The 26,259-nt window shown below is 39.5% G+C and overlaps 2 protein-coding genes across 3 annotated transcripts; both read right to left on the reverse strand.

Moving 5' to 3' along the window:
- Nucleotides 1–9,866: 9,866 nt before the first annotated feature.
- On the reverse strand, nt 9,867–12,703 carry six1b (SIX homeobox 1b). Its single transcript, XM_053614797.1, has 2 exons — nt 11,957–12,703; nt 9,867–10,425 (listed from the first exon to the last, which is right to left on the reverse strand). The coding sequence occupies exons 1-2, from the start codon at nt 12,514–12,516 to the stop codon at nt 10,146–10,148; spliced, it is 840 nt and encodes a 279-aa protein (XP_053470772.1). The 5' UTR covers nt 12,517–12,703; the 3' UTR covers nt 9,867–10,145.
- Nucleotides 12,704–18,452: 5,749 nt separating this feature from the next.
- six4b (SIX homeobox 4b) lies at nt 18,453–25,170 on the reverse strand. 2 transcript variants are annotated; one of them, XM_053614635.1, is made up of 3 exons: nt 24,366–25,170; nt 21,790–22,421; nt 18,453–19,831 (listed from the first exon to the last, which is right to left on the reverse strand). In XM_053614635.1, exons 1-3 carry the CDS (start codon nt 25,079–25,081, stop codon nt 19,332–19,334), a joined length of 1,848 nt encoding a protein of 615 aa, XP_053470610.1. In that variant the 5' UTR covers nt 25,082–25,170; the 3' UTR covers nt 18,453–19,331. The 2 variants fall into 2 exon arrangements, with proteins under 2 accessions (XP_053470610.1, XP_053470609.1); XM_053614634.1 differs by having other exon boundaries at nt 18,453–19,834.
- Nucleotides 25,171–26,259: the final 1,089 nt, after the last annotated feature.

Raw genomic sequence — 26,259 nt, forward strand, 5'->3', positions numbered from 1 at the left:
AGACAGCTAAAATAAAAAATAACTCTGTCATTGCCCAAATATTTATAGATCTAACTATAATATAATGAGCCTAACTTAAAAAAAAGTGCTAGGGACAAGAATGATAACAGGACAACAAAACAACAAAAAAACAAAAAAACTACATTTTAACTAGCATTTACAGATGGACAGGAGCCACAGCCAATCAGGACTGAAAGAGCATGAATAAGTAAAAATGTGAGTACACTGTATGAGGACTGATGCAGTTTTGACATTTGTTTTTGTTGTCTAATTTGGTGGGAAGCTAATTACTGATGGTAGTCAGCCGATTTATCCTCGTTGTGAGGTTTGTATTTGTAACTCAGATACGACGTTATTGAGCTAGATCACTCCTGAGCTCCTCCTGTAAGTTGTCTAACAGGCCAACAGGAGTTGTCGGTGAGTTTCACCATATTTTTGTATTTTAGACACATTGGATGAGAATGGTTATATCAGATGAGAATGAATAATTGGAGCTCTCTGCTTGCCTGATCTGTATCATTTTAACCTGTGGTGTGGGTTTACTTAGTCTGCTCACAGTATTTGCTTCATGCCAAACCTTTATGCTAGGCTGGAGAACAAAATACTCAGATTAGATTGTTCTTGTTGTTGTTCAAGAAGGAGAAAAAAGAGAGGCTGGTGAGGAGATTAGTAGGCTATTTATTGCTGCTATAAGGTAAGTGATGGCAGGAACCTTTTTCATGAATTTACGTGACATAAATGTAACTATAAATTGAAAAATTTTGTGTTCTTTAATCGATAAAAAAAACTCAAATAAAACAATTCAAGATGTGTGGTTAACTATATGTGTGTGTGTGTGTGTGTGTGTGTGTAGACATTTTATTCCAGATAGCACCCTGATAAACTAACCAGGCTAAACTAAAATATTTGGATCAGTTTCTGCAATGATCGAATGATTTTTCAGTGGACTCCTATTTTACAATTACAATACACCAAATACTTTGTTCTACTGGCAGGTCATTTTGCTCATTTTAAGCATTTGCATTATTTATAGAAAGACGCAACATTATCTGAAACTTTCCAGCTTGTATTCAGTAAAAATGTCTAGAAAAAGGTTTAATAATCTTAATAATCTTTATTAAAATAAACCCTGAATCTAGTATATTATTGGAAGTGCTAGATCCTGTAAATATAACTATATTCTTGATGTTTATTTACTAAAATAGAACTTTTTTCAGTGTGCAGAGTGCGCACCGAAATGCTATTATAATGACCCAATTTGACCAGAATTTGTGCTATGTATTTAGCTCTTTTTGTAAAGGAAAAAAATTTGAGCTGTGTTGTCCAGTAAATAGAAGAGTTGTATTTTTCACTACTGTGCTATGTTTCGCTGGTTTTTGTCATGTCACATGTTTTGCACTTGCCTTCTGTTGACACACCTTGTTCTCTTCGCTGTGCAAATAATCATAATGAATATCACTTTGCACACCCAATCAGATTCTGAGTAGTGTATGTACTGTGCGTCACTGAAAGAGTTAATTTCAGAGGAACTGCTCAGCATCCTGGTAGCATCACACTCATTAAGGCTATTGTTTTGCTTTCATTTTGCCTTTTAACTTCATTCTACCTTCTGTGCAAGTTTTGCTTTTGTCCCCCGTCAGTGTTTCTTCTTCAAAATACCTTCAACAAGCTACCTGCAACTCGGGGTTACATAAGCAGATTCTATGGGACACATGAAACCACTTACCTGAGAAAAACAGATCTACATACTGAGACTTTGGTTGTGCTAGTAAATGAGCATGCACATCTGAGAAAGCATACTGCCTTAAAGTCTACCAGAGGTCTTATAAATAACCCCAGTCTCTGGTTACTGCAGCTGTTACTGTGGATGATTCCTGCTTCTTGCACTGTGAGAGAGCTTGGTAAAAACCCAACAAGGCTTGGTGAACTTTTAGCAGTCGAGACATTCATTCCAGGCCAGATGATAACGTACCATGTTTCTAAAAATGGAAACAAAGCATGTGCACCACTATGGCCTAAGGATCATATTCATATAAAACAACTTAAAATTAAAACTATGGTAACAGGGGTGGATTTATAAATTCATTAGCTAGCCCCCTGAGCAAGTGGAAGTTCTCAGCATGTTGTGCGGTCCTATGTTTTGGTTCCTCAGAAACCTAATGGACTAAAAAGTGGTAGCTAACATTATTGAATAACACATGTTGAGCTAGTTAGCTAGTTAAGTGCATTAATACTGACTAAGGGGGAAAAAATTTAATTCCCAGGGATAGGACAACTCTGTGTATTCATATCATTATTGTATATTGTGTTTGCCCTAGCCCACAACAAAAAAAAACATCAAGTAGTTAGATTACATTTCTGTTAAATAATTGTGGTGTTCTCTTCTTGCATTGCAAAAATAAAAGATCGTTCAAGTCCAGCTCGATATGTCTGAATGCAAGGTGACTGATGGGTTATGTGACGGCTTTGCTCTGCACTTTATTTTTCACATACCTGCAGGTTCCTTATTCTGAAAACGAATGAATCTGCCTGTTAAAAATCATTCTACCTTTAAACTTATTGCTCCTCAGTTGATATGTTTAGTGCAGTCCTAGTGGGATAATGGGATTCAGTTAGTAATTTGTCTACCCCTGGGTATGCATATGCCATGTATATTTCACATCTATGCCAGGTATTGTGCCCCAGGAAAGGTTTTGCCTTATGTGGATTCTTTGATACGTCTTCGCATCTCAATCATTTCTCAAATCATGTTTAAATTGAGGCTTGTCTTGCAGTGTGACCTGGTTCATGGTCAAGGTGTTTTAAACCCCTGTGTGGCCTGGTAATTGAAGTGGAAGTTTGGCAGATGCAGGCTGAGCCACTGAATCTCTTGCCTGGTACCCATGATCCTCTTATTGTCAGCGGAGCCCTGCTGGATCTCTAGAGGAGCAGCAGGTGCTAATGAGTCTAAAGCACTAAAGCAGGCCCTTGATCTGAATGTAGTGTACTGTCAGTAGCGCAAAGATATTTTCCCTATCTCCTGAAATCCCACAGGAAGAGCTTCCATAAGGACAACTGCTGCTGATTCAATTAACATGAAAGAGCACATGAAATCTAGCTGCCTATGATTAACATGCTATGCAATGAAGTACTAACAGGCAAGGGAAGTGATCATTTGTTTCCCAAAGGTGCCTGCATTTGTTACAACTTTGAAAATGCAAAAGACTTCAAAGGCATTTTAAGCTCATCCTGTGAGTTTGTCCTGCCACTCATCCAGTCTCTCCCTCACTTTAGCCAGATGTGCTTCAATGGAGCATGAGCGGTGGTGTCAAGCCCTGAGTGACTATACCACACAACAAAGCAGGGAGAAGACGGCAGGTGTGTGTGTGTGTGTGTGTGTGTGTGTGTGTGTGTGTGTGTGTGTGTGTGTGTGTGTGTGTGTGCGTTGATAGATCTGGATCTATATATTGACTTTGTTTTAGTTCTGCTTTTGTATTTACTTACAGTCTCCATGCTCATCAATAAAGATTTCATATTTTGGAGAGGGTGTATGCTTTATTTCTTATGTTTTTAGTTTTTCTTTTTACCCCATCACTCCTTCCTCCATCATTTGTAGGGTAAAATGCTTGCTGGCTTGTGAGCAGCTTTTGTTTCAGCGTAGGTGTGGGGGTGGGGGGCCGGGATGGAGGGTTGTTGGCTCAGCGGGATCGTGTTTCAAACTTTCATTTCCTGAAATGTTTGAGGGAACATCCAGGGTTTTATCAGTGCCCATTACACTGAAATGGAGGGAGGGAGAGGCAGGACTCAAGTTACCTGGCCTGTCACTCAGCTATCAATGGACAAACAGTATTCTCATTGCTAAGACCTGAAAGCTCGTGTACACTTCCAACCATTCACATACTTTTTTTCCAAAACACATAATGTTCACATGATGAATAACTATATCCACATCACATTCCAAAATACTCAGGCTGTAGTTACAGTTGTGTAAAGGTGAAGATCATCTCATTTTAAAGTCTTTTGAACAAAATTATATCTGCATTATTTTTCATGCATTATATCTCGAGCACAGAGACTGTACAATGCTTACCGGTTTGGCTCCTTCCACAGTGCTCATATTCATTTGGTTTAATCATGCATGTCTTCAGCTCTGGTTTCTACAGGATTTGCTGTCACTGTACACCAAGAAGATCAAGAGATTCTTTTTTAATTCTTATGTGAAAATGAACAGTTTACAGTTTCAGTATCGTATAATTGATCATTTTTATGAATTATTGTTATTGTACTTGTTGTTGTTGTTGTTATTGTTGTTGTTATTATTAGTCCATAGCAGTGCACCAATGACGCACACATTCAAACAATTTAACAGTAACCCAAGCTCAGGATCAAATCCAGGAACCTGGAGCTGTGAGGCGGCAATGCTACCCGCTGTGCCACTGTGCCACTTCATATAATAATAATAATAATAATAATAATAATAATAATAATAATAATAATATAAAAGCTTGGTCATTACAGGGTAGTGTAATAAATAAAACCTTGCCAATTTACAGCATGAAGTAGCAGCATATCACACAGTAAATGAAAATACAGTATATACAATAACACAATGTTATTAAATTATATCATGTATTCATCAGCGTCATTAAAAAAAATTATATTCATTGGTTAACCATTTATATTTATTTCCTTATATATAATTCTATATTTTTATTTATCTTTATTCATTACATATATTTTTTATTTATTATGTTTATTTATATTTAGTCGTTTATTTATTTTCTATATATTCAGGTTAGTGCTTTAATTCAAAACAATATTCAACTCTATCCAATCATATGTAGTAGTTAAGCAGTTGAAACGTTTAGGACCTTGCTCAAGGCCAGAGTTGCGGCTCTCTGTTTGCAATGTTGGGACTGAAACTCACAACCTTCTGGTTACTAATACAGAATCTTAAGGTAGCAGTCATTTTTTTCAACTGTCTCTCTATCTACCAATATTGTAGAAATATTGAGAAAGAAACATAAAAACTTGTTCGGTCAAAATTCACTCAGGTCTGAGAACGGAATATAGTACACAATTTAGCAGATGGCACAACATAAGCTGCAATACCCACTAGTAGTACAATGGCTTTTGTTTATGGATTATGATTTCTCAATTGTTACTTTTACATTTGATGTAATTGCATTTCCTTAATGTGCAATATAAATTCATATTCTATTCATAGGTAGGTAAGTAAGAAGAGCATTAGAATAGCTTATTATTGAGTAGAATACTTGAGTTTGGGTGTGTGTGTGTGTATGTGTGTGTGTGTGTGTGTGTGTGTGTGTGCGCGCGTGCAGCTGTGTGCACTGTGTGTGTCACTCAATTGTAAGTTGCTCTGCGGTCATCACCCACACATACCTGCTGTGTGAACCCAGCAAGGGGCTGACGCCAGGCAGGGTGAGAGCAGGAGCAGAACCCTGCAATATCACCTTAAACCCTGCTGATGGAGAGCTCCCGGCCTGTGAGACAACTGCCTCCGCTCGTCTATCAGCCTGCCTGGACTTTGAAACCTGAGCCTCTGTGACCGCCTCGCTGTAATCCGTTATCCAGCACTGCACCAATCGGCCATGACCAGAGAGGCTATGGTGAAGAGCGTGTGACCCTCCACTCCAGACCATTTCAGGCATGAAGGGAGGCCAAAACGATAGGGCAATGCATGCTGTTTTTCTGAAGCATCTCTAGGTGACATGCAGAAGACCAGCTACTAAAATCAGCCGTCATTGTACTAGCAAGAGAGAGTGTAGATAGAGCAGCAGGTGTGCAGCTGAGGCCAGTCTACTTGCTTTTTATGCATGGGCCTTTGTGTCATCTGTTTGTTTGGGTGCTTCTGTCTGTCTGGTTGTGTTTTTGTTTGTCCATGAATGATGTTCAATTAATCAACAAAGTACTAAACTAAATATCAATTTGTAGTGTGGCTATTTTCTTAAGTCACACTTTCCCAGCTATTACCTATTAGTGTAAGTATTAACATATTTTCAGTGAAGGCCTACAAAAGATGTTGTTTTGTTATGGACAGAGTTGGTCTTCCGAAGTGATAAACTCATGGTGATGACAGCATCAGTCATTACACTTGTAAGCTGATATGATATGCTACATTGTTCCCACTCAGCTGCCTTGATTTCTTGTCAAGGGCATTTCAGGATAAATCTACTTAAATCAAAATTGGTAAGAACTTCAATTTGTAGAAATATTCTCTTGATTTATAAGCGAATTTTAAAATACCCACATGATTGCTATATTTTCGGTCATTAGCACCAGTCATGGTCCTTAACGTAGCTCAGAACATGAACATACGATATTAGTCCTTTGGGTTCGTAAAATCCATATAGTCAGTCTGGCATTTCAAATGTCTCCAAAAGGTCAAACCCCTTGATGCACTTCCATATGGAAAACTACTTTAACATACCTTTTTAAAATGCCTACCATATTCCCAGTACTCCAATAACTTATAATCAGCTGCTGAACAAAACAGTTAACAATTGTTATGGTACTATATCATCAGTAATCTAAAAGTCTTAATTACTGTATGCAAATCTCGAAATGTGTTAGTATTCATGCTGTTTAAGCTAAATTTTTATTTAGTATTATGTATTTTCTCACCTTAGACAATGCTTTTTTTTTTTAAATTATACAGTACTTTCCATATAACTTACAGTCCTGCAGGGATTTAAGTTAACCTATCAGTTAGGCTGATACTCTTGGTTATTATTGTATTGTTTGTCTCAATATTAGTCATGGTTTATAATCCCCTGATGCCTCACTCAGTCAGAAATCGAGGTCAGACATTAATGGACAGTAAGCGATCAGGAGACAGAAGGTAAGGGTGTAGGTGGGGGAAGGGGAGGGTATGAAGCCCACCTGTTGTATTTCTGCACTTTTCTCCCCCCACATTATGAGTGAAGAGAATGGGACTCACTTGTACACCCAACCTCGCCCCCACAGGGACTGCTCACATTACAGCCGAACCCTTTTCTTCCCACAGAAGAAACTCCCTATATATCTTATTCACATCCAGCACAGACTGACGCTTTGTGTGCTCACCTTGATTTAGTGGTGCAGCAGAGAGTTGGCTCTGAGCGGCAGCAAGGAAAGAGAAACTTGACCCATCTTAAAAGCTACCTTGGCCAACCACCAAACTTTGGTACCAAGCCCACTGGCTTTCCGGGCAATAACTAAATAATGGTTCAGCTGAGAAAGTGCAAGAGTCAAAAAGCTAATTCTGAAAGTTCATCCATGGTTTAACATCAATAACAAGTAATAATTTAACCTTTACAATTTGATGATACTGTTTACAGGTCCATAAGTTTTACATATAGTGTCTGATTAAAACTAAGTAATTTCTCACTGTTTTTATGTATTTATTTATTTATTTATTTATATACTCATTCATTTGATAATTGTCTTTATATTGCTTTTGATGTGGTGCTGTTGATTATTGTGTGAAAGATGTTTATTTAAAAATATTTTTAAATGCTTTAAAATGTTAATATTAGTAAATATTATTTCTGTTAGGTGATGTGCCTACTGCAAAATCAGCAGTACACAGCAAGTAGGTTGGATCAGAGTCCACTGTATTACATATTTTTAAAGCAACAATCAAACATTTGCAAATAAATAAATAAATAAATAAATAAATAAAAAATCCCCTCGATGGTTTAAATGACTGAAAGAAAAACCACTCCAAATGAAAAATCCAGCTTACTCTGACCAGATACTAGCTGCCAAAACACAAGCTGAATTGGTTAAGTTTATCCAGCTGGTAAGTTATTTTCCAGCCTCCTTATTCGACTACAGCCACTTCTTATTGCCTTACTGTGGTGTTATTCTCTTGAAACAACTCATAAACCCGTTTCCATCTAGCTAGCAAAGTTAGTCTAGGCTACAAGTTCAACTCTGTTTTGGCAGCTGGTAGTCTGTCGGACCAAACTGGATTTTTGCAAGGATTTGGCACTATAGTCTGTTTAATGCTTTTCCAGCTGAATCTAAAACGAATAATATATTTACTGTCGAATAGGACGACTGTCATTACGACTGAAATGTCATTAGAAAAGTTGAAAAGTTTTAGAACTACTGTGAATATCTTCAGTACAGTGTCCTTAAGATAATTTCACACGGGTTCTGAGCAGAAAGGAATGTAACAGGGTTTGTGTCTATGGCCAACACTGGCTCCCTAGCACTGCTCAGTACTGCTACAGCGCCTGGTTCTGATTAGCGACCGGAAATCCGCGGTGCTCTCAGCTCAAAACTGAGTGTGACATGCGCGCGTCGGGCTGGGTGGGAGGCCGCGGGGTACCAAAACTTTCAAGCAAACAAAGGAAAACAGAGGTCTGCACTCTAACTATTAAACACAGTTTGTCCAGTGTTCTCCCCGAATATTTGTGGCTTTCTAAATCCGCCAACAATACTAAATACTATGTAGCCTACTTTTGACATTAGGCTATTTATTAGCGTTTTTAAGTCTTGGCACTAAAATGGATGGATGCTACTGAGGTGGGGGCAGTCATATCTGCCTCAAGGAATTGACGCCCAAGGTCAAAAGGTCCAAATCGTTGCTACTCAGCTGAAAATGTTCTGCATATTCCCTTGTTCACAGGACAGACGTATCAGTCAGGCTAGGACGCCATACCAGCATATAGCACTGCACAAAAAAATACAAATAAAGATTTTAACCAAAAGTCATAACTGAATTGTAATAAACTTGTGTATTAGATTTGCTAGCTCATTTGATATAGTCATTCATCTGTTTGACATAACCTACATAAACGCATGCATACGGAAATTTGATGACAAAATATCTGACTGATCATATCAAATCAATATTTTTTGTAATAATTTCAATGTAAAAAAAAATGAAGAAAGCATTAAGCCGAAACACAAAGTTATCAAGCAAGCCAAAATCAGCTTTACATTATATATGTTTGCATTGTGCTTATTGTTTTGTCTTTTTGTTTTTTTGTTTTTTATATAAAAACTTATGAATGAAGTCGCGTGAGTGCACTTAGGGCAGCTAGTGTCTTCTCTTTGGCCCTGAACCGCCAGAGCAAACAGTGAGAGAGCGCAAAGCAAACAGCAGCCAAAGAAACGGAACGAGGCGCTGCGAGCGGATAAGCAGCACGCGCCTCCCGGGGCTCAGGAAAAGTCAACAAGCCTCCCATGTGTCTGGCCATGCACACTTTTAGAAAGACATCTTTTGTATAACTAACCACAGATCAACATCATCATCATCATCGTTATTATTATTATTATTATTGTTGTTGTTGTTGTTGTTGTTGTTGTTGTTGTTATTTCTATTATTATTATTATTATTATTATTATTATTATTATTATCATCGTATTTTTTATAGTTGTTGTTGTTATCGTTGCTGTCGCTGTTGTTAGTTTTCATCACACATTTACTGGTATCATATTTTGTTGTTGCTTTGTTTTTGCTTTATTTTAATAAATCTTTTATTATTAATAACGTATTCAAATGAATTGTGATCTCAGGGTTTTAACCTGAAGTAGGATCTGGTTAAAAACATTCCAGTGGGGAAAGCGACCATACGATCGCACGGATTTTGTATGCATCACATAAAATAAAGTGAAATAACATAAAATAAATAATGTTATTAAGGAATTTTCATTTGTTAAAAATAATTACATGTGACTACTCTGAGGTTTTTTTTTTATGAGGATCTGCTCATCTTACAGTCGCATTACGATCAACACCAATTTTAAAAAAAAAAAACGTAAATTGCTTCATATTTGCAACTGTGTCGTGTTTGTAACTGTTTCATGTTTGTATTTGAAGATTAATGGCTGTAAGACAGTCGCTGCAAAATCAGACAGTGGAAAAGGCGTAGTGAGAGTGATGAAGACTGGTTTTATTTACTGATTTTGGTTTTGTCCTCTGTCCAGTTTAACGACTTGGCAAATGTCAGTCCATGCGGCTATCAGCCTGCTACTGCGGTATAAACCTACTGTGAAACTTTACCAGGAAAAAAAACTCTACAGACTCTGGTGTTCACATTATACCGTTCGAGGTTTATATCTACAGTAAAGTGGCAGAATAGCTCGCTCTATTGATCCGTACAAAATAAAACAACAACAAAAAAAATAAATAGAATTGCAGTCTTAATGGCTTAAGAGCCCAGGTCCACCAGGCTGGAGGTCAGAGGTCCCAGTATGGAGTCGTGGAGCTGGTGCTGGTGCGGGTGGCTCTGCATGGCCAGGCCGCTCATGCTGTAGGAGGAGGCGGGGTGGTTCATGTTAGCCTGCAGCAGGAGAGCGGAGTTCTGCTCGGGACTCTGCGGAGGAGAGAATTCATCCTCTTCTGAACTGGACATTAGCGACTTGCCGCCGTCCAACGGAGACAGCTGGTTCTGTTTGTTCGCTCCTGCGTTGCTGTTCTCGCTGTTCTCTCTGCCAAAGTTTGGGAGAAACACAAAGTAAAAAATTGTTTAGGCTTTTTTTTTTTTTTTTTTTAGCATTATATAGGGATATTAGAGTTTCTGGTCATAACCATGATTACACTATTCAAATAAGCAGCTATGCTAGGATTTATTAAAGACTTTATTATAATTTAGATGTCCTACATTAGATGTTTTACATTATTTAGATGTCCTAGTGTCTCGATGGGGAGACAGATTTAAACCCATCCAATTTTATGTCAGGGATGGAAAATGTTTATTCAGTGAATCAGGATGTAATCAGTCTAATTTCAGTTGAGACTGAGTATATATATATATAATAACTTTACAGTTTTCTTTTTTTATCCACCCAGTTTCAACCATAACTTGGACCGGTTTATTCAGTGAATAACATGCTTTGTTCAAGGGTTCATTAATCCCCAGTTAAATAAACTAGAAATGTGGTGTTATGCATTAAAAATATTATTTCCAAAAAGATTTCTCTCGTTGAGAGAAAATGCAATTTTAAAAATATATATATATTTTTTTAAATCACAGTTTTAACTTGGGGAGAATCTGTATTGCATGGTGTTTTGAACAATTTTGTATTGACCTAAGAAATTTATATCGAAAACTATCCAAAAAAAACAACCTCGAGAAAAAAAAACCCTAATAGTTAATAGAAAAAAAAAATATTTAAAATATTATTCAGGATATTTAAATAATAATAATAATAATAATAATAATAATAATAATAATAATAATAATAATAATTTCAGTTGTCAGTGACGTAGGAAGATGTCACAGTGATGATGATGATGAGGATGATGATGGTGGCTTTGAAAATATGTAAATGTCAGCTGGAAGCTGATAAGGGTTATTCTTATTCTCTACTGCAAATAAAATTGTTTGTTTATATGTTAGTTAGAACTACAAAACCCTGCACTTATTTATTAAGGACATTTAGTCATTTATGCCTCCGTGTTTGATATTTAATGTGTAATTGATACAGCACGTGATAGTGACCCAGCATACTTCCTGAAATATGTTAAAACAGCTATTTTTGCGGGTGATATTTGCCGCACACTGCAAATATACCAGAAATAAATCAACCCGTCTGGTTTTCAGTCGAGCACAAGAAATGTCAATTAAACCGTGCGCCAATTAATTCAGTAAATGTTAATTCAACACTGGTGCATTACTCTGGTCTACTTTTATGGTTGTGTATAAACAACCACAACTGCATTACTTTAACGTCGCATATATTTAAATGGGTTAATATATATATATATATATATATATATATATATATATATATATATATATATATATATATATATATATATAAATATATAGACGAATATAATAAAAACAAATCAGTAAGCTGGGATTGAATTAAACATTTTGTTTGTCATGGCATCATACATTAAGGAGTGTTGTTCTTGTTGACTTGCTAATTATGTTTCAGTGATCTGAAGGTTTTAAGACTAGATGTGGGACTATAGTTCAAAATGAGATTTTTAATTCTGTGATTTGCAGTTTACCTTTCTTTGGCCTCAGCGGCTCGATCCCTCTGTCTCCTGTTTTTAAACCAATTGCTCACTTGTGTGGTTGTGAGCCCTGTGGCTTCAGCCAGCTCTCTTTTTTCTCGTGGAGAGGGATATGGGTTGTGCGTGTACCACTCCCTCAGCACGCCGCGGCTCTTCTCTTTGAAACAGTAGCTGGTCTCCTCACCGTCCCATATGGTGCGCGGTAAAGGAAACTTCCTCCGTACTCGGTATTTACCCACAGCGCCCAGCGGCCGCCCCCTCAGCTTCTCGGCCTCGATGTAGTGGGCTTTCAGCCACAGCTGCTGCAGTTTGGGGTGGTTGTGCGGCGAAAACTGGTGGCTCTCCAGGATTTTGTACAGCTCCCTAAAGTTGCCACGGTGGAACGCCACTACAGCTTTAGCCTTGAGCACACTCTCATTCTTGTGGAGGTGGTCGCAGGCCGGCAGGGACCACAAAAAGCGGCCCAGTCGCTCGAGGTTTCCGCCCTGCTGTAGCACCTCGCACACGCAAGCGACCTGCTCCTGCGTGAAGCCGAACGAGGGCAACATGGACATGACGGACGGTGGGCGCGTTACTCCTGTCGGCCAAACCGCTCTGTTTTTGGACTGCAGAAAAGAGCGGAATAGGGTCTGAATCCGAATGCGATAGTGCTGATGCTAATAAAATGGTTTCGAAAAGGTCCTACAAAATGCCTTGGTAGGAGATGTCCGTGTCAACAAGCTCCTAAGTTTTGGTCGTTGGTTGGAGACGGTGTGCTGCCCGTCCAGTGGTGTCGCGCTAAAAGAGCGCAGCGCGCGCGCTGATTGGCTCTCCATGCGCCCTATCCGAACAGCTAAAGCAAGAGCTCTGCTGCCATTTCCTCCCTCGGGAACTCGGTGGTCTGAAACTAGATCTCCCGTCTCCAGTTTTACCTGAGGGAGTGGAGCACCTCGATACTAATCAATTACAGTGGGTCTCCGAAGGCTACGCTCACTCCAATCCCCACCTCAAGCCCACTTTGCCCATTTACCGATCTTACATTTAACTTAAACAACTTTAAAGCCGTTAAATTATTAATGAATTAACGAGCAACTGCATGCAGTGCAATGTGTGAATTGGAAGGGGATGGGGGTTAACTAGATTTTTAAGAAACTTTTCTCCAGTTTGAGCATGCAGCCTATCCGAAACATATCCTAGACTGACCTAGACATTTTATGAAATAAAATCCCGCACATAGATCAGTAATGCAAAAAAAAAAGGGGGCTAGATCATTTTGGGTTGCCAATTTACTGTATTTATGCACGTAATCGCCACACTATATTCTTTGCTTTTTTTTTTTTTGCTTGCCAAGTGTTTATTGGGAAGGTGCGTGAGGTCCCAGCGCGCACACTGCGGTGATTAGATACTTAGTGTCCCATTAAAAAACAATCAAGCTCTAGAGGTGGAGAGATAACACAGAGCTGCTAAGAGATAAGCCCTAAACCTAGGCGTGCTGAAACCCCCACTTCAAAGCTTCCGACTCTTTATCCGAAATTGGACAAACCCAAGTTCAGTCTATGTATATATATATATATATATATATATATATATATATATATATATATATATATTTATATATATTTATATATATATATATATATACACACACACACACACACATATATGTATATGTATACAATTTTAATATATATATATATATATATATATATATATATATATATATATGCACAATATATGCACAGTTTAAGCGCGTGAGCAGATTCCTCGGTTGAGTAATTTGTTTTCCTTTAACATTGTGCAAGTCTTTCCCCCTACCATCTCCCCCTGGCTTCTCTTTCCCCCCATCTTCTGTACAGTGAAACCGAAAACCACTGCATTAGTAAATGAGTTCTGTGTTCGTCCAGCTCTTTGCTACCCAGTCGCTGTTTTAAGGAATAGATCGCATTTCTTTATCTGCGCTGAAATCTGCAATATGACACCAGGGCGACGCGGAGCTCACGATCACTCACCCGGAATGGAGCACCTCTTTATAATTTAATTGGAGACGGAGCGTCCATTTTCAAGAAGACCACAGAGTCCACTCTGTGGCCCACGCACTCCTTATCCTACCCTCCTGCACTGATGTCTGGATTGTCCTATGAATTTAGCCCTGGGTCACTAAGATAAAGTAAGGACTTAATTAGGTTTAGAGGGCAATTCAGGCACCTGTGAAAACATTTTTTGCCCACTGTCTCTAGAGGTTCGGCGAGATGAGGAGTCTTGTAAAGATGGTCCCTCCATCTGTTCGGAAAAAAATCTTCATACGTAATATATAATATTTCATGTATTTCATTTTCTTTTTGAACACGTTTGAACAAAGACCTCCACACGAAGTGATAATAATCTGACCTATATTTTAATATGTTATTACAATAAATGCTGCTTACTTCGTATCTATTTAAATAATTTCTTTTAGACCCACATTTAAAAGACAGATCTTTTATGCAAATGCTTAATGACTTCAAATGTTTGTAATAGTGTCTTTTAAGTATATGTTCTTTACCATACAAGAATCAGAGACTTGGAATTTCCTTAAACTTTACGACTTGTAGTCTTTTATTAGCTGGTACATAGACCTTTTTCATCTCTCAGGTCAGTGATGGACGGCTCTGCTTGTCCTTGTGTCTCCTCTATACTGAGACGCCCGTCTTAAAGCTGAAGCTGAAAGGCTCTGGTCGCTCTCAGACCCTGATCATTTCAAGATGTGCTCTTTTACAGCCTGAAGGCGAGGGGCTGGAGACCGCAACGCTGAAAAGCAACACACACACACACAGAGAGAGCGAGAGAGAGAGCGAGCGAGAGAGAGAGCGAGCGAGCGAGCGAGCGAGAGGGAGAGAGATGGAGAGAGAGAGAGATGGAGAGAGAGAGAGAGAGAGAGAGAGAGAGAGAGAGGAAAAAAAACGTACTACCGCATTTCTTTTAATCCCAAAATAAATAGGGATTTACATAGGGAAGCACAAGACCTATAGTCTAAAAGACAGAACCCTATGCAAACGACATCAACAAGAAAACAAGATATATATATATATATATATATATATATATATATATATATATATATATATATATATATATATATATATATAAATTTATTAGCTTGTAAAGGTAAATAATAATTTTTAAATTATTTGTGAATTATAATTAGAGATCATGGAGTTTAAGCGTCATGTTATTTCAATGATTAAAATTTGCAACGAGTTTATGTTGTATGAATATTAAGATATGTTTTAGGCTATATTACGAATAGATTATTATCTTTTATACCAAAATCATATCTTTTTAAAAAATAGTTTATTTATAAACCTCAACCGGTAGTCTAGCTATTCGCGACATCCTTCTAAATCCCAGTTTGGACCTAGAATAGTCATGAGTCCTGTCAGACCTGTCAGGAAAGCTTCGTTGAATGTGTTTTTGGCAGATGTATATTTTTATAGGCCTATTTTGTAAACTTTTCTTTCTTGCATAATACTGCGTTGTAGCTTGATTATGAAAATTAATATAAAATAATAAATAATAATTAGCCTACTAAAAGTCTATTGTTTTGGTTAGGAAAGTTAGTAGTGTCATGACTGAAGGCTAGTCATTTATCATTTATATGTAATACCTCTGTAATATTAGATGTATATATCCACCATACATATCACACCAGCAATTTGTTTAATTGCTAATTTCATTAATTGCCCAATTCAGTGTTTCATCTTTGTCAAGATGTTCATATATATATATATATATATATATATATATATATATATATATATATATATATATATATATATACACACACACACACGCACATATATATATATATATATATATATATATATATATATATATATATATATATATATATATATATATATATATATATGTGTGCGTGTGTGTGTATATATATATATATAAAGAAATCCAAAGTCCACTGGTCCAACCAATGCACAACAGTCTTGGATTAAGTTCAACAAATAATTCATAGTTAAACTTTATACAAGTGATCTAACCATAATGTTTATTTAATTTTTATTTCTTGTAGATCACTTCATTAATTATTTTGTGGAAATGAATGGTATTTGGAAGCTTTCTTTAGAGTCCAATTTTCATCTAGTTTTGCTGCATGCAGCCTGAGCTATCTGTCTAGAAAATAGCCAGCAATAAATATATTCACAATACTTTCAGACGTTTATGAATCTCCCCTACATCATTTATATGGGACACAGATAAACCACAGTGACCTCTGTTGCCCTGGAGAAAATTTGTCTTGCTCTTGGCTGGCTTTCGACTCTTACTTTGGGCAAATATTCTGTTTCTGCTTCAGACGTTTTCATCATGCATAAGAAGACTGTAGTCTTGTCATGGCAATGTCTTACAGATGAAGCATATCTTTTGAGTGTAACAGAGAATGTATCTGTGGGAGTCTTCCTCTTATCAATTACCTATCCATCTTTCTTAATGACAGTATTTTTCGTTGATTTACTCACAGGGATTTTCACAGGCAGATAGTTATTTATTCAAATTAGCCCAAAGCAGCTCTCTTCTCCAGATTCATGTGATCTAGCTCTGTTCATAACAATTATACACATTTACAACGTTCTATCACACACAATTACACTGAACATGTGCCTCATCATCTCTATGCTTCCCTGTTTGCTTGCTTGTGTGTCTGTATGTGTGTGAAGTGGTGGGTCTGTGAATCATACAGACCCAGTTGGCCTCTGACCTCACATTAGCACAGTGTGTAGGGTTGGGGCGCTCAGGGCTCCAGCTCAGGTTACCCGCGCCTCACAGGCTACGGCAGCGCACTAAATGTCATGCTTTGAAATTGCATGCAAAAGTCAGGGGTCAGCTTCTTTAATAAGCCCACTTCTACAGGGTTCCCTCTTTTCTTTTTTTTCTCCTTTTTTTTTTTTTTTTTACAGCCTGCTACAGCCAGCATTTATGCGCTTGTGCCAGATTTGAAAATGTACACAAGGACAAACAGAAAATGGTGGGGTTGGGTCCCTTGAACAATCTGAACACTAAAGATATGTTTGAATACTAAGATAATGGGCAGTATCTTGATATCAAATTTCCATATACCATTATTTCTCCCTGACATCATACTTATTGTGAAATCTGAGATTGGATGGACTTGAAGGTTCACTTTGTTTTTGTGTACTGTACTTATGTCCTAGGGGATGATAAGCTCACAAAAGGTTTCACAAAAAGCCTTCCCATTCACTGCCCATGGAGACGCTGTGACGTCCATATCTGAACAATACAGCAAGGCAACAAGATACCCCACGTTACACACACTGGCTGACACGCAGGCAGCCCAAGGGAAATGGGGGACACGAAACACACATGTCCGTTTGCCATGGCCATTGGTTCTTAGCTCAAAAAGCCCCAAACAAAAGTGCTTTCTTACTCTTCAATATTCCAGGAGGTGCCATTTGATACCTAGCAATCAGCTAATCTGCTGCCCTAGGCGACAGGGTCACCTTTGCACAGGTAACAATAGATTCTTTACCTGGGCATTTTTCCCCTTTGTGTGTGTGAACCAGTCCTACCTTGGTACCATTCAATTAGCTTGGACTCACATGCCCTGGTGTCACAAGAAGGAAACGTTCCCACGATACAGTAAAGACCTTCATGAAGTCCATTCCACCCTTATTTGAGCCTACAGTTGATAAACATTTTCATGCATCTTTAAAAATCAACATCTGACGAAACGACGAAATGTTCTATTGCATGCGCTTACATGCGGATGCACATGCAGAACAAACTGTCATCTTGCACAGGCTGTTAAAGTGTTCCTACAAGACAAGATTTTATCTTGTGCTTAACAAATGATAACTCAAGCTAGACAGAAGCCTGTTCCTGTTTGGTCATGTGCAGAAATCTCTGAGAAATCCAACTAGAATATGCAGCTTTTCCACATCCACTCTTCTTTTCGGATGGCACTTTAAAAATGGCCTGGCACATGCAGCTGCCAGGCACTGGCAAATGATCACAGAGGACACCCATAAGGAGAATTTGAGCTTATGAGAATATGATCTCCATTATGCTGCATATGCATACATTCATGCATTAGTAATGTCTGAGCATCATGGCCAGCTGTCCTAGAGGCCCAAGTCATAGCCTAATCTTGTTAAATGGAGAGTCTTGTATTTCTTTGCCGCTGACGTCACACAATTGGGTAAAACACAGAGCCAACTTACCTACTGCTTCCAATAATGTATGATTCATTCCAGGTGATGTCATTTTCTTCAGTTATCCAAATGTCAACCCAGGACTCCAGTGTGAAATACTGGTGTCAGTGACACATAAAATCCATTCACCATTCATTATGCATGTATAAATATAAAGATTTAATAGAGGTGAATGGTTTATAAAAATAAGTTGGTTCCATTTCTGAGTGCAGGGCCGAACTTGTAAGTCTCAGAATCATTTACAGCATGTGATTGCTAACGGTGTCTGTAACTCATACATTAAGGTTTATATTCTGCAGAATCATTTAATGAACTGTAGTGGTTGGGTTTTTTTTTTTATACAGTAAAGCAAAAACACAAAAATGGCCTACAACCAGTTTTTCTTACAACTGAAATCATTTACTACTGTAAGGATTTCATTTCTTTAAGGAAGGTACATGAGACCAGACGCTGAATGCCCAATAATACAATTTTTTCATATCAAGGACAAAGATTTCTCACCTGTGGTTAAGTCCGTGTTGAACTTAAATTGCTTAAAAAGCTAAACATAACAAAACGTTGTTCACATTGCTATTTCAAGCTTCAAAAAATTAAATACAAAAACCAAACGTCAACAAAAAAAAATTAAACATCTGTGCTTTGATAAAAATTTGGAGAGTAAAATAAAGAATCAGTATGAAGCTGCAGTGATAGTGCAGAAACATTTGCAAGACTCACCAAACACATCTGCTATTTTATACTGTACTCTCTCTCTCTCTCTCTCTCTCTCTCTCTCTCTCTCTCACTCTCTCGCTCTCTCTCCCTCTCTCCCTCTCTCAGTCCACCATGTGCTATCACTCTCCATCTCTCTCTGAATGAAAATCTCCATTACTGCAAATAGGAGAGAAAAAGACAGTGCTGAGACATCTTGTTCAGGGTCAGTGCATCAACAAGTACATTCTGCAGCCATCTGAGTGCAAGTCAGGACATGTGAGGCTACGCTTATTTAGTGATACAAAGGCACTGTTCATGTGTTCCACCTATTTGCACACATCTTGCATACATTATCGTAAAAGCGAGAAAGTATAAAAAGACTGATGTGTGCTTAGGAGACCTTTATAGTTATGCTGCAGTGCAAGAAAATCAACAGCTAATGAAATACAGCTCTTCAGATGTCGTGATTACAGGGGTCAGAGGTCATTGCTGTCCTCGTCCATCTGAACAGTCTGCAGCTTGGCCAGCTCTTTTCCCTCCATGTCCAGATCACCACACACTCCAGGAGGGCCCTCACCAGTACCTGCAGGGGTCTCAAGATTGTCGGACAGGGGCAGCTGTGCTTCCTGTGCTCTGTAGTCTGAGGGCAGAGCTCCCCCATTTTCCTGGAGGCCGCGGGTGGTGTGAGTCAGACCGGAGTGACCCTCTGTACCAGACAGCACCGAGGTGATAGCAGCTGTGGCTGCAGGAGCCAGGGGGCCTACACTGTTGGGTGAGTGGCTGAGGTTGGTGGAGAGAAAGAGGGATGCTGTGTAGCCCAAGTTGCCACTTTGGTCTAGGGGCACACTGGACGGATATGTGTAGGCCACCCCAATGTCCAAAGGCTCCTGCTTGACGGCCTGGTTGAGTGTGTAGAGCAGGGGTTGGCCTGAGTGCTGGGGTGAGTTGCTGACCACCCCGTCCAGTGGGGCTGAGCCTGCTGGGGGCGACAAATAGAATAAGACAATGTTGTTAAGTGAGCCACCACGCCCTGTCTGACTAGGCTGACCACAGGTTAATCCCCCAGTACACACCTTGGCCTAAATCCTGATTTGCCCACTCTGATCTTTATTTCCTGTTAATTCTACTGTGCTATTTTAGCAGATGGCAGAACCAGCATTTCTCACAGCTAATAACTAATGGCCTCTGAGTAAAAAAAATAATAAAAAAAAATCAGAGAGGTGGAATGAAGGGGGAATGCATGCATAACAGTTCTCTAGATTGCATGATTATGTGTTTCTATATATCTTAGGTGCATCATTCATCTCTCTCTCTCTCCCTCTCTCTCTGTCTCTTCCTCCATTTCTACTCCTTTATGTCACACCACCATTTTTCCAAGTACTATTTTATGTGAAAATGAAACACCTTTTTCATTTTCTGTTTGCGGTTACATTCTCTGTGATTTCCTTGTAACTCTAGAATGTAGCTCTTGGCACATAACTCCCAGAGAGATAGACTACTGGCATTTGGCCAGGACATTTTCTTCCATTAGGCTTGCTGAATTGATAAATAATCACACAGCGCCAGCCACCCCTCTTACAATCTCAAACTCATTTACTACAGGAAGAACCACATTTTTTTTCCCAATAAGTTTCTTGCTGCCAAAATGTGAAAGAATCAAAATATAAACCAATACCTATATGATTGTTTCCAATGCATGCATATGTTTATGTAATAGATTATATATATTACTACATATACAAATATTATATATGTACGTTTATTTTGTTAATAAACTCTGTCATTCATATACAAGTCTTTATGTCACAGACTAAAGCATTGTTAAATGGAAAAGGCAATTGAAACAGCTGCTTCATATGTTTTGCAGCACTGGACATCAAAACCAGTGTTTTATTGATTCATATTTTATTGGATTGCCTTAAAATTATGGGCTGAAGAAAAGAGGGTTTTTTGGCTAAACAATTTTAATATTGTCTTTTTTTAGTGGATCATTTAGTCTCAACCGTTTTCCTCCTAAATCAAAAGTTCAGCCAAGGGTGGGTTTGTTTTTATGTGGCTCGTAAACTGCATATTAAAGGATAAAAAAATGAGGGTTGTTCTGAGAGGGCAGCAGCACACAGTCAGCCTTGCTGTTATTGATGTGGCTATAAAATATTCATGGAAAGAACCATTAGCGTGTGGTTAGGGCCACGGAGAGGAGGTGGGGATAATGTCATTGAGGCCTGTTATTTGTTGCAATCCTGAAGTCATCGCAAACGTGACCTGACCCCCACCCCACTCCAGCTTTATTTTATTCACAATACACTGCTCCTATTTCTGATTCACAGTCCTCTTTTACAAATCCCTGCACCACTGATCTCTGTATAGAACAAAGCATTGTGTCTGATGTTAGAACAATGAAGACCAGATAATATTCTGTCGTGATATACTCCAAAGTAGTGATGCAATTAGCTTGGGTTTGGTGTGAAGTCTGTGCCAACTGTTGTTGAGACTCAGGGGAGAGAAGAAACAAAGAAGCTTAATGCCTGAATTGATCTTTTGTACATAAGCTTCCACTGTTGAATAGATGTGGTATATCATGGGGCCCAGCCCTACTCTTGAACTTCCAGTCCTACACACCAGTTCACCTACACACAGTAGGTGTGTAGGTTTAAAGTGATTTAAACAAAAAAAAAAAATCTAAATAAACTCTACAAAGCAAACACAATTCTAAGCATAATAACCATAATTATATATTATATTATATAATATTATATATAATGATATCATCATATTGAGTTATACTCAAATCCTTATGTGTAGGTAGTCTGGAAAGTGATAACAGAATCAGGCATTTTTAAAAGTGGCTAAAAAATGTCCAGAGTATTTACTATATTTGTGCAGTATACGACATATCTGTGCAGTGATTAAAGATCGAAAACACTTTTCTCCTACCGTGAGAGGGTGCTGTAGAAGATGGCGGTAGCAGTAAAGGAGGAAGACCCAGGTTGTTCTCAACTCCAGGAAGGTTGACCATGCTGTAGTTGCTGAGATGAGGAGCTCCAGACGGAGAGGAGGAAGAGGACGTGGTAGTGGCAAAGGTCACGACTGAGGGCACTGCTCCATGTTCTGAATGTGACACCAGAGGCTGCATACCATCTAGTTTTCCAACTGTGGTTTCTGGAGCCCCCATTGAATAAGAGGCATAAGACACAGAGGAGCCACCCAGTAGCCTCTCTTGGCCATGGGAGATCCTCTGGGGATCGAAGGTCAAGAAATGACCACTTGTGGATCCAAGTCCATTCAGGAGATTGTTGCTGCCATGTGACTGAACATATGCTCCACCATTAAGATAGTGAGAGTTGGCGTTTGTCAGGTCGCCATTGAAACCCATTCCTGCAGCCAGTGGAGACATTTTGGCATCCCCGATCTGCTGGATGACAGTGGTGGCACCATCGGAGTATGCCACAGCAGGGCTAGTGCCAAGGGCAATGGAACCAGCAGAGCCACTAGAGAGAGGACGAGGAGAAAGCTCTTCCTGCCCCTTACTTGACTCATCCTCTGTGCTATGATTGCCATCTGATTCACTGCAAGACACAGGAGAGTTTTTTGAATGCAGCCTACTTTAAACATGAACTTTATTACATAGAGTAGCTTAATGGGTGTCTTTTAAGCAAGGTTGAGAGGCTGACATGTTTGATTAGTCCTGGAAAATGTTCAGTGACAGTGCAGTACAGATTCATGCATATAATTTTCACATTAAACAGGTACAGTGCATTCAAAAGAGTTGATTAGTTTATACTGCTGCTTTGGGGTTTTATTCACCATGGTATATGCAAATTTTGCACAAATTCATATTTATTCCATTTCCATTACAGCTTTGTGCTTCCATTAAGGTTGCCACTTATTCATTCTAAAATGCAGGTAAATGATCCATCACAACTGGTTAAAAAGGGGATATGTTTTAACTTTGAATCTCAAAGTGTAATATTTTGAGCATAATTTATATGTACACAATTAAAACCGAATTGCAAAAGACACCATACGCAAGATGAAACCTTACAGAACTGAAAAGCATTTTTGGGGGTGCCTTAACAGGCCTGTTCTCTTCTGATAGAGGCTTATATTCCCCTCAATAATTGATGTTCATCCATCCCTCCTAATCATCTCTTTCTAAAATACTATGCATCTTTCCTAACACATGGAAATCCCATGAGAAATTTTAGAATACAGCAATGAATATTCTTGAAAATGAGTTTGTTCTCATCAATTTAAATTAAAGCTCGTTTATTTTTATGTTAAGAATAACACTGTTTTGCCAAGAAAATCTGGAAGAAGAAACATTTGGAACCTCTAAAAGTGACTTTTTGTCCTTGGGCCTGCAAACAAATGAAAAGCTGTGAGCATTTGGCAGCCTTGGAGTCTCCTTACTGACTCTGACAGCTGTGGCTACACTAAGTACCACCAACAAACTATCCAATTATCTTCAACTTAGAGTACATGGCAGACTAGGATAGGTTTGTTCCAGTATATTTTAAAATATATACTTGCATATACAGCAAAATTCACAGTAGATGTAGGAGGATGATTTACAGAGTTCACCTAGACACAAATGAATTCTTAGAGAATTTAAATGAGCCCTGCAGATTTTGCTGTGTATATGGTTTATTCAGTGCGGAACACCTTCGTGTCTTCTCACCGCTGACGCGCACGGAAAAAGTCTGACCTCCCTTATTTACGAGACTACACTATGTACTATAAATGATAAAAACAACCTAAGACATGGGCGTGGGTGGAGTGAGAAATTAGTTATTTTTGTTGTGAGCCTGAATCGCATGAGTGTCAGTATGTCACAGAACCAGGTGCACACAGGGACTTGCATGTGTAGTTAGTTTACACACACGCACGTACGCACACACACACACACACACCCACACAATCACAGCGGACACAGCACCCACAGCAGGAGATAAAGGCCTAATGGGTAGATCTCCTCGAGTGATTACCAGGGACGAGAAGACAATGGGCTTAAAATCCACTAACAAACATACATGATGAGTATGTTAAAGTAATGACTATCCAAAAGTGCCACTTTTTCATCACAGGCAAGCAAACATTCAAAGGTCCCTAAAAAATAATACTGCTCTGGCTGATCTAACATCAATGATAACATCATCACTTATGCCTTAATAGAATTTCATCGATTTCTGAATATTTTCCCGCGGGATTTTCTGTTTCTTTTCCCTTGAGCACATCGCGCGCTCTGCCGTTCTTAAAAACGACCCCTCACTTGAACGGCCAAAGCTTCGTATTTCAAAACAACGTGATTGTGTGTCCATTCAGCAGGACCACTGCTGGGAAAATATGCCTATGCATCCCAATGCATTCCTACTAAAACCAAAAGAAGATGTTTTAAAGTAAAAATCTGAATAATCACTGTCAGATACATCATCCTAGTGTGGATGCGAGTTCTACGCAATGAGAAGAAAGTTGAAGAATTGTTCTTAATGTACTTTAAAAGTGCTTCGTACCTTTTGGACTGCGCTTCTGATGGATTCCGGTCCCGCTGTCTCCTGTTTTTGAACCAGTTGCTGACCTGCGTCAAAGAAAGTCCAGTGATTTTGGCGAGGTTCCGCTTCTCCGCCGGGGACGGGTAACGGTTGCGCTTGTACATGTCCTTGAGCGCGTTCCTCGACCTCTCCTTGAAGCAGTACACGGTCTCTTCGCCGTCCCAGATGGTGCGCGGCAGCGGATACTTCCTGCGCAGTCGGTATTTGTCCACGGCGCCAAGCGGCCTACCGCGTGCCTTTTCCGCCTCAGTGTAGCGCGCCTTGTACCACATGTCCTGCAGGGACGAGTGGTTGCACGGGCTGAAGTTGTGGTTCTCTAAGATGCAGTAGAGCTCCTGGTAGCGCGCCTGATGGAACGCGACTATGGCCTGCGCCTTAAGGATGCTCTCGTTGCCGCGCAGCAGCTCACTCTGTGGTAGCGACCATAAGAAGCGGGCAAGACGCTCCACATTGCCGCCCTGCAGCAGTGCCTCGCACACGCACGCTACTTGTTCCGGTGAGAACGCGAGAGAAGCCGGTGCGCATTCAACTGCCACCGCCGCCGAGCCAGAGTTCTCCATGGGCAACCCGGCCGGATCGAGCGCGGCCAGCTTGACACTCCCCCGAGTCTCCAGTGCCCTCGAGCTCTCCCTCTTGATATCATCGACGCCAATCACCTCACTCGAGGAAGAAGACATGTTTTTTTTTTTCACGTGTCCTTAGTGGTGAGTCACTCCTCCGGGTTTCGTGGGCAGCAGTACATTCGGAAGATCGGGTTTCACCCCTCCATCCGAGCGCGATCAGGTGTCCGGTCGCCGCGCAGAGAGAATAAAGATCTTAGTTTCAGAGCTCGGGCGCGAGTTTAACTCTGCAGTCTGTATGGGAAAGGGGGTCCGAACAGTCGCACGCCCGCCGATTGGCCGCCTCGAGCTCCGCGGGGAGGAGCGTGTGAGATCCAGAGACAAATGTTTGCGCTCGCAGAAGTAAGCGTGATGTATCGACTCAGTGACTACCTGCGTTAAGGTGATCACTGAGGTGGCACGCTTCTATACACACAAACTTGTTCATACAGAGAACACATCATTTGGAGGCTTGTATTCTCACTCAAACAGCTTAATTTAATCATTCATTTAACTCTCATTTAACCTAACATTTATTTACACAGCCTAGTTTATAAGAACCAATATATATATTTTGTCTCTCTGTGTATTTGTTCAAAGACTTTTTAGTTTGACTCTGTCGTGCTGTTTACTGGAAACTGAAGGGGTGTAGAGGAGCCAGCAACCGCAACAGCTGACGGAGCCCCTAGAAGCCTCTAGCAAAAAAGCGAAGGACAGTTTGACACGACTGCCTCCTAAAATTAAACCTAGCAATGCAGCAAATACCTGGCATCAGCTTTGTACACTGAGAGCCATTCACATGCTTTTTGATATGGGGGTGGGGATGGTGGTGGCCACCAGTCCATATACCCTAAGGTATCTCCACTTAGGGAGTGAAGCAACTATCCAACTATTTCTAAACAATTAGTCACTGTCATAAGAGCATCCTGAGTGACAAGTACAGACATAACACATTTATGGAATCAATCACTCCCTGGAGCAACTATTTGGTATTTCAGCTATTCATTGTTCTACTGAAAGACCCTTAAAGCCTTTCAAAAAAAGCATAGAAAAATCATATTGTGTTGAGTAATGGCAGTGCATGGTTTGAGGTAAGTAATATTGCTGTTGAGGATTGTGAGATTTAAGAGTCTTTATCTGGTGTTTGAAAGTGTGTGTGTGAAATAGGGCTGGTGTTGAGTTGTGTATGCTATAGGCATTGAGAGCTCTTGCCAATTCAGCTCCCCTCTGTGCCCAGTGCTGTCCTGAGGATCAGG

This window comes from Ictalurus furcatus, chromosome 25, assembly GCF_023375685.1.
Source record: "Ictalurus furcatus strain D&B chromosome 25, Billie_1.0, whole genome shotgun sequence".
In the NCBI taxonomy this organism is placed as follows: domain Eukaryota; kingdom Metazoa; phylum Chordata; class Actinopteri; order Siluriformes; family Ictaluridae; genus Ictalurus; species Ictalurus furcatus.